This window comes from Populus euphratica, unplaced genomic scaffold (assembly GCF_000495115.2).
Source record: "Populus euphratica unplaced genomic scaffold, PopEup_1.0 scaffold37.1, whole genome shotgun sequence".
NCBI classification, from domain to species: domain Eukaryota; kingdom Viridiplantae; phylum Streptophyta; class Magnoliopsida; order Malpighiales; family Salicaceae; genus Populus; species Populus euphratica.
Genome location: NW_011499909.1, coordinates 25,932 through 34,683, shown reverse-complemented (window position 1 = coordinate 34,683; position 8,752 = coordinate 25,932). Strand labels below are relative to the sequence as shown.

The 8,752-nt window shown below is 36.2% G+C and overlaps 1 protein-coding gene across 1 annotated transcript; it reads left to right on the top strand.

Moving 5' to 3' along the window:
- The first annotated feature begins 4,708 nt into the window (after positions 1-4,708).
- Positions 4,709-6,407, top strand: LOC105133700 (chlorophyll a-b binding protein 7, chloroplastic-like). The gene is made up of 5 exons (XM_011037784.1): positions 4,709-4,833; positions 5,114-5,296; positions 5,414-5,451; positions 5,544-6,058; positions 6,166-6,407. Exons 1-5 carry the CDS (start codon positions 4,778-4,780, stop codon positions 6,181-6,183), a joined length of 810 nt encoding a protein of 269 aa, XP_011036086.1. The 5' UTR covers positions 4,709-4,777; the 3' UTR covers positions 6,184-6,407.
- The last annotated feature ends 2,345 nt before the right edge of the window (positions 6,408-8,752 follow it).

Here is an 8,752-nt window from a genome sequence, read left to right as displayed (position 1 = left end):
ATATTGCACGAACCCAAGTCAGAATCAGGGTCTAAGTTGGAACAAAAAAATTGCGGCAGTAGTAGAACTAGGTTTTCTAGTGCAACTTTCAAGGGAGTTATTTCAACCTTACAACCCATGTACAAGAGGAATGAATTTAGCATTATAAAGAATCCTAATTAGCCTAAGAATCCTGACAATTTCGGTAGTAGTGGGGAAGGATAAAGAGAGCAGGAGATGGCTGAAACAGGGTTCGAAAAAAATCTTTCTTTCTCCTTCGCTTTTGTCAATTTTCTAGCAAACATGAGCTACACTCCTACACTTGATTCAAAACGGGTATACACCATCTCTAGCATGTGGGGTCCAAAATTGAGTAACAACAACCCCTATGAGTTTCCTCTAGTCTCTTAGAAATTTTGGTAAGTATAAGCTCCCCCACTATGTTCCCTTGAGCTCCTAGAAAATATTTCTAAGTTTGAAGTCCTTTATATTTTACCTCACTCTCAAAGATATTTTTCTAAGTACAGGTTTATCAATGATTTCCCTCTACATTCTTAAAAAAAATTTCAAACATGATTCATGCCCTTACATACGGGCTTTCCATTAAATAACCCAAGTGTTTCCACCCCTCTTTCCATATGAAGAAAAATCAATAAACTTCTCATGATATATATTTTTATAAGTTTTTGCGTATCAATATCAGAAAGATTTTTGAGGATATTGATAAACATAAATTTAACTAACTCAAAACAACTCAAAAGGGCCCAAAAATACTCTTATAGACTCAGCTTACCATGCTCGAGCCTTACATACTGCCAAAAGAGATAAGTCTAGGTTGTTGCCTCGGCCCATGGTAGGCATTTTGCCCATCATCCGTAGTATTAGGCGTGCCTCTTAACACTCTACAAGCTCAATCATGGTAGCTTTAGCCCAAATGCTAGGTGTGACATGCTCAAACTTTGCTAGGTAAACATGCCAAACACCTCATGGGCTCGAGCTATCATGCCTGAGCCCGACATGTTTATGTAGAGATAGTATGTTTAGGCCTATTTTCCCTCATAACCAGCTTAGACAACTCGCACAAGCCCAACACTCCCTTAGAAATTTATTGTAAGTCCCCGCACGGATCCTTTCATATTTTATATTAATTTAATACATATTATTGAGTAGAATATAACTCAAAATATCATAAGGATAAAATGACTTTTCAATCATTCCTTTATACAAAAGGATAAGACTCATGAGCTATAAATATCTCATGAATTCTTTAAGTTTGAGGTTCACATTCTCCTTATTCTTTATATTTTTAGTACATGTATTTTAAAAGTCGGTCAAACTAAAGTATCATTTTACTTTCTTTCTCTATAAAGATACTTAATTAAACATTTGATAGTCCCTATATCTATCAAATGAAACTTTTTACAAGTATCAACAACAAACCACGTTGACTTTATTGGCTAGGAAGAATTGATCTGATTGCTAGAACTAATTGATTATCCAACATATAAGTCTTGTTTCTAAGCTAATTAAATATTTTGAGACATCATCACTTGAGAATTTATAAATCTTTAATTTGGTAAAACAAGTTTATAAATATACTTATTATACCAGGAAAAAAAAGAAATTATGAAGGAAATAATATTAATTACATTATTAGTGTTATAAAATAAAGTCATGAGGAATACTTGTTTAGTGGTATCTAAGTTTTGTTTTTGACAAATTTAATTATTAGAAAATAATATAAATAATAATTACAGTATCATTTAATAGTTTAAGTTTTGGATTAATTTAGTTCTTTAACATGATATCATAATTTTATTAACTAATTAATTACGAGTTCGAATAACATCATTTTTATTATATTTAGTAAAATTAAGCACAATAAATCTATATAAATTTTAATTTCTAAAACCTTATTAATTAAATTATTATGAATTTGAGTCTCATTACTCTCATCCTTTCTACGTGACATTAATTTGTTCCATGTCCTCCTTTATGTGTTGGCTTTATATCCAATGCCAAAATTGGAGCAAGACATACTATGTATATGCGTGATCCTCATGCGATGCCACAACTTCTCAAAATTATAGCCTACCCTGCAAAAAGTAAGGCAGAAAACTCCAACTATTAATTAGGTGATGACATATAATGTTTAATTCCTCAAAGCAATTAGGGCTGTTGTCCCCTAAAAAGAGAAGATTAATATTTCAGCAATCCCATTCTTAGCAGTACGTGGTCGACTGGGCCTGTAATGGAACCCAACAATTACTCTTTGAAGTTATAGTCTAATGAGCACTAAGAAACCTCCAGCATGTGAAAATGTGATGATGATAGTGTACATAAACTGATAAACTTCATGATAAGTTTTTTTGGGCCAAAAGAGAAACAAAAAATCCGACACAATAATCGTACTTTTTAGAGGTTCGGCAATGTTGTTATGGTCATTACAACAACCAAATGTTCCATTATTTAGTACTTTCAGAACATAACTCACTATAGGGATCATCGTTCTTTCTCTCCCTCACAGGTCAATCATGCCATGGACTGCATCTTCGCTTGTTGACTCCGCAACTAAGGTACACTGAAAGGGACCTGAAAGATGTAACATCTTCGCTTGTTGACTCCGCAACTAAGGTACAATGAAAGGGACCTGAAAGATGTAATGATCATAGGAAGCTAATTGGCCCTACTTTCTTGTATCCTGTAAGAAAAAGAAAAAAGAGAGGGATGGAGAGATTTTGTATGTTATAATTTTCAAGGCTACTACATGTTATAATATTTCTCTCGGGATATAATTAGCAGATTGTTTTCTAGCTATAATTCCTGCAAGACATAATTACAGTACTAATAGCTTGCACATGCTTGCATGGAAAAGTGGAGTAAGGGATCCAAGGTGTGTTTCCATGTTATTTTGCTGAATACAATCAAACATGCTGTGATAATGTTGGTACACCATTTGCTTCCTTAAAAAGGTCTAGATTTTGCTTTGTGGTGGGCGGTGGTGGTCAACCATGTGAAAACCTGGCTTTAAAGTTTGAATAAAAGCACGACAATAGTTTTGCTGGCAAGGCTATCAGACGGATCTCCAGGTCGTTGTTTTATTTTGCTCAACAATTTACATATGATTAGTGGCGTATTTATGATGATATTCCTCATCTTTACCATCACATTATCGCCCTTATAGAAGTTATATTAACAGTTGCAGCAGTTAACTCATTAAAAATCACTCGATCAAAAGTGAAAAGTAGGTAAAGGTTAAAAGACATGGCTTGCTTTTACACCTCTAAACCCGTTCGGCTACGCGGTGCACATATGGTGCTTTTTCATCTGAAATGCAGGTTGCACAGCGTATGTACCGTGTAGCTAAACGGAGCCTAATACAGCGCAACTTAACTCTGCTAAGCCTCAATCCTAAGCCAGTGGCAACTGGCTTCATGTATCCACCTCGTCCATTTAATTTTCTTATGGGGTGAACAACTTTTTTGCAGCTAAGAACAAATGATCGAAACTTCAATGCTTGGAAAAAATGGTATATGAATCAAATAGTTGGTATTGTCCACTCCGTTTTTTGAACACGAACTTATCAGAAAGGGGAAGATTATAACTGATATATTGGACAATTAAATTTCAATATATATAAAGTGGTCGCGACTGAAAATGGAATATCCGAGGTGTGTTTTACACATGTTGTTATAAGTGCAAGTTGGCTTGTCCGGGCCAGCTTGTGCGCACCACGACTAATTCCATGGGCCCTGAAGTTAACGATCATGTAAGCCTCCAGTAACCATCATATAAGCAACCAAAAACTCAAAACTGAGACTACTAAGAAAGTAAACTTTTTAATCCCAAGTCCTTACACATGTTATTATAAGTGCAAGTTGGCTGACTTTTCTACTTTGGACGTGCAAGGGCAAGGCGGTAGAAAAAAGATAAGACTGCGTCTATGTGTGTGGTTGTCGGCATGACATTTATCAGCTTCAAAGCGATGATACTAAATGGGTTCTGATTTTCTCAGATAGGAAGATAAGAACCAAGTTGTGGCCTCATGTAACTTTCTGTTCGAAAATTAATTAAAAAAAATAGCACTTGTATATGTTTTTGTGTGGGGTTCAATGAGACTTGTGATTTGGATTTTTTGTGCCTTTCTTTTTTGTTTTTTCCCCCCTTTTCTTTTGTTGTAGGAGAAGCTTTTCCCTAAGGCCCAAGGAAACCGATTCTGGGGATCACAAACGGCTTCAATGTGATTCATAATGGGCTGAATTATTTCTGGTAAGTTGAGGACTTGGGCCTAAAAATCAAAGTTCCTCATCAAACCATAGTCCACAGCTACTACTGTGGTTAGCTGCTATCAACAGAAATTATATGAACTTGCAGATGGGCCAGGCTATCTTACAGTTCTCTAGCAAATGGGCAATTCAGAGAGCTCATTCATAATCTTTTTCCACAGATCCTTTATGTGAAGCATCTGCATCGTAGCACCTGTAATCTATTATCAAGTATTGACAGCTTACAGAGACACCATGGGCCCAAATGGCAATTGATTTTTAGATATATCATTTACATGACTGAGAATGTGAGCCACCAATTTCTGATTCATCCAAGTAAGCGGAAGAGGTAGAGGTAGAGATGCTTGATATCAGATTCTGCACGCCACATGGCAATCAAGTAGCCAATTAGACATTATTTCTCCTATCCTTCAAGATAAGCCCCTGCATACATTAACAAATTTGCAACCCACCTCCATATACCATTCAAACACAGCACAAACGCTTCGGAAGGAAATCTTTTGGCCACAAAAATGGCTTCTGTTTGTGCTTCTTCTGCCATTGCAGCTGTTTCCATCTCTTCTTCCAGGCAAGTCCTCTCTCAAGTCTCAAATCCCATAAAGACCAACTACATTAATGATGCTATTACTATTAGCTTTGTGACATATGCTAAAACTTTTTTAAAGTATGTTAGAAATGATTCAATCCTAGTAAGTTGATCGTGCTCCTTCATTCTAGATTGACTCTTAATTACACTTGAATTTTGAACCATAGTTAGACAAGGAAGGATGCCGAAAAATAACGCTAGTTTTTTTTTTTAAGAAAAAAAAAGTGCTGTGAAGTGAATCACGTTAGAAAATATATTGCAGTTCCCAGAAGACTGGGTTCCTTGTTGGGTCAACAAAGGCTTCTTTTCTTAGTGGGAAGAAATTGAGACTGAAAAGGTACACAACGCCAACTGCAGCTCGATCAGTTACAGTTTGTGTTGCAGCTGACCCTGATAGACCCCTCTGGTTCCCTGGTAGCACCCCTCCTCCATGGCTTGATGGAAGGTCAGTTAAAGACTTGTGCTTTAGCCCCAAACCTCTCCTTCTTTCTTTTCATTCATGAAAACACTCAAGGGCTGCGCTATGCATCCTAAATTTTTGTTTAACTGTTTTCAACTGCAGCCTCCCTGGAGACTTTGGTTTTGATCCTCTAGGTCTTGGTAAGTGAGCTAATTAACCATGAGGTCCTGGCCATTTACTCAATATAACCAATCATGAAATACTTATGCATGTTGTGATTTGTCTGGAACAGGATCTGATCCTGAAACTCTGAGATGGAATGTGCAAGCAGAACTTGTTCACTGCAGATGGGCAATGCTAGGTGCTGCTGGTATTTTCATCCCAGAATTCCTAACAAAGATTGGCATCCTAAACACCCCCTCATGGTACACTGCTGGAGAACTTGAATACTTCACTGACACCACCACACTCTTCATTGTTGAGTTGTTCTTTATTGGCTGGGCTGAAGGGAGGAGATGGGCAGATATTCTCAAGCCAGGGTGTGTTAACACTGATCCTATCTTCCCGAACAACAAGCTCACTGGTACTGATGTTGGTTACCCAGGTGGGCTATGGTTTGACCCACTTGGATGGGGAAGTGGTTCTCCTGAGAAGGTCAAGGAATTGAGGACGAAGGAGATCAAGAATGGAAGATTGGCTATGTTGGCTGTGATGGGTGCTTGGTTCCAACACATTTACACCGGCACTGGTCCTATCGACAACCTTTTTGCTCACCTTGCAGATCCTGGTCATGCCACCATTTTTTCTGTAAGTGCACCCCCTAGCACTCTAAACAATAGTAGTAACATGTAAATAATACAGCAAGAACAAGTTCGTTTTAAATTGAGCTGACTGTTACGAATGGTATGTTTCAGGCTTTCACCCCCAAGTGAGAAACACTGGTGAAGACGCTTACCTAATCAAGGAAGGTGCTTGAAATATTTGTATTTGTCGATGCAACCTTTGTATCATCGCTAGAACTTGTAATGTCTCTGATCGTTATGATTTCTCATAGAGTGCTGTTGCTATGTACAAAAACCACCCATTGAACTTAGATGTCACCGATATATTTGAGCTAGTAACAAAAGTTGCCCAGAAACGCAACCATCATGTACCACATGAAACTTCAGAGCTCGTCATCGCCAAGGCTCTCACCCACTGCCCATCCATCAATTTTTCAAATTCTGAGTGGAGGCATGGCATTTAACTCTCCATGTGCCAGTAATTTATTTAATATGACGAAAGTAGAGCATCAATCCTGGTGAGATAATGTGCAAATTGAAGAGGTGATAATAAATCCATTTAACTCTCCAGTAGAGGGCTTATATCTCTTAGATAATGAGTTTTTTTTTTTTGATAATTTGATCTATTTTTCCTAACTAAAATGGTTAATGTTTAGTGCCTATGTTTATAAAAAATCTCATTTGATGAATTTAAAAAAAAAATTAATGTTTAAATAAATATCTTTTTGAAAAAAATTATCATATGTTAAAAAAAAACTAAAAATAAATATATCATGAAAAATGGAGATTCAAAATCTACAGTTGAAAAATATTCTCATTACTTTTATAGTTCATAAAGCCTTTTTTTTTAAAGGTTACAGTATAAATAAAATATCTCCAATTTATCTAAATAAAATATTTTTAGCTCATTGTATAATAAAATATTTCTAACTCATTATAATCATTAAGTCTAAAATTTTTTAGAGTTTAAAACAAAAAAACATGAATTTAGTGCTTGCTGAGTTCAAAGATAATAAATATAATAACTCAATTCATCCATTTATTTTTAGACACATTAGATGATTAAACCCAGATATAATTGAGTTTGGCAGCTCCAACGTTTAGCAACTCTTATCTTTATTTACTCTTTTAAAAGAGAAGCTCTAGATAAAAACAATTACAAATGAAATTAAATGTTGCGAAAATTAATTACCGAAAACAAAACAGATGCCAAGAAACAGAACACAACATTTAAACGGGTAAATAAAATAAATTATTTGTTTGAGATAGATTTAAATCATTTATTTCTAAAATTATTGTGAAAAAGGCGATGTCTACATTCAAATCTAAGTTTAATCTCCTCTGCTTTGAGTTAAACGAGTAGTGGCAGGCATCTTCATTATATGAAAACTAACTTTTCTTCTTCTTCTTCTTCTTCTTGTTTACTTTCCTTCATTTTACATTCTGTTTAGCAAGAGGCTAATAACAGGTCTCTAACAATGTGAGAGGCAAAGCAGCACTTTCATCCAACCCATCCTATAAAATTCCAATGAGGTCTGGGGTTATTGGCAGCGATCTCTTTATTTCTACTATCATAGTTCTAATTTTCAGCATTTACTTAAGATTAAACTTGTTTGCACCCCATGCATCAAGTAATCAAGTAAATCTTTTATTCAAGTCATTTTTACTGGGTTCGTCAAATAAATCTACTAATCGCAACGGGTATATATAGTAAATAAACGAACAACAAGTAATTAAAGTGTAATAATAAGAAGCTTTCATTCCCAATTATATCATAGTGATTAATTAATTGGTGACAATCACACCCACAAGCACTTTATACCCTCAGAACGTTTTTACTCGTGGAAAGCGCACCAGTTGCCTAACATCCAGTTCATACACGATACACCACAAAAATGGCTGAGTCGTACTCCAGAAATCATAGCACCAAACGACACAGATGGATTTGGTAAAGGCACACTGATCTTCATTCGAAGATTGGTATATATAGACTGGATTTCCTAATATGCAAGAATTCATTGTAAATTCTCAGCCATCTAGAAATAAATCAGAATCCACACACTACTAAGATATTCTCAAACACGCAAAAATTAACCTATGAGATGCCACTTCACAGAAACATTCATACACAGTATAAGCTTTAACAATAGAAACTATATGCCTGATCATAGAGAATCAATACCGAACATCATAAGCAAACAAGAATTCGACTACTTTAAACTTCTCAGTTGTCGATTTTTATAAGAATTTCAGTACTCAATGTATTCATCACTTTCATTGCAAGTTACAACCAACTAATCTTCCATCTCCTCTCCCTCTCTCCATCCAAGTATCTCTTCAACTTGTATTATATTACAATTTAATCTTTTCCAGAGTTTGGGAAAATCCGAAAAAGAAAAGAAGTTTCCATAGAAATATGAGAGAGAGCGAGAAATTAACTAATATTCACTACCATAACAGACCCGAAAACAAATCTTTAAGGCACGAACCGGGTCAAGATGGGCGGTTTGGTGACCGCATAGAGATTTGAACCGGAATAGGCCGACCAGTACCTGTCCCGCCGCAGCTACTACACGCCATGCGACCTGAACCAGAACAAGTCCGGCAACCCACATCTCGGTCTGACCATCGGGAACAAAGACAAGCGACTCGACCCGTGCCGTTGCAAGATAGGCACGTCGGACCAGCCATGGGCTTCTGGCCCATAACCGACTTGTCC

What these genes read in the sequence shown, in the direction of transcription:
- LOC105133700 (XM_011037784.1), top strand. Translation starts at nt 4,778, where the DNA reads ATGGCTTCTGTTTGTGCTTCTTCTGCCATTGCAGCTGTTTCCATCTCT. An exon ending in CCTCCATGGCTTGATGGAAG is followed by an intron (nt 5,297 to 5,413) that starts GTCAGTTAAAGA and finishes TTTCAACTGCAG; the next exon opens with CCTCCCTGGAGACTTTGGTT. An exon ending in TTTTGATCCTCTAGGTCTTG is followed by an intron (nt 5,452 to 5,543) that starts GTAAGTGAGCTA and finishes TGTCTGGAACAG; the next exon opens with GATCTGATCCTGAAACTCTG.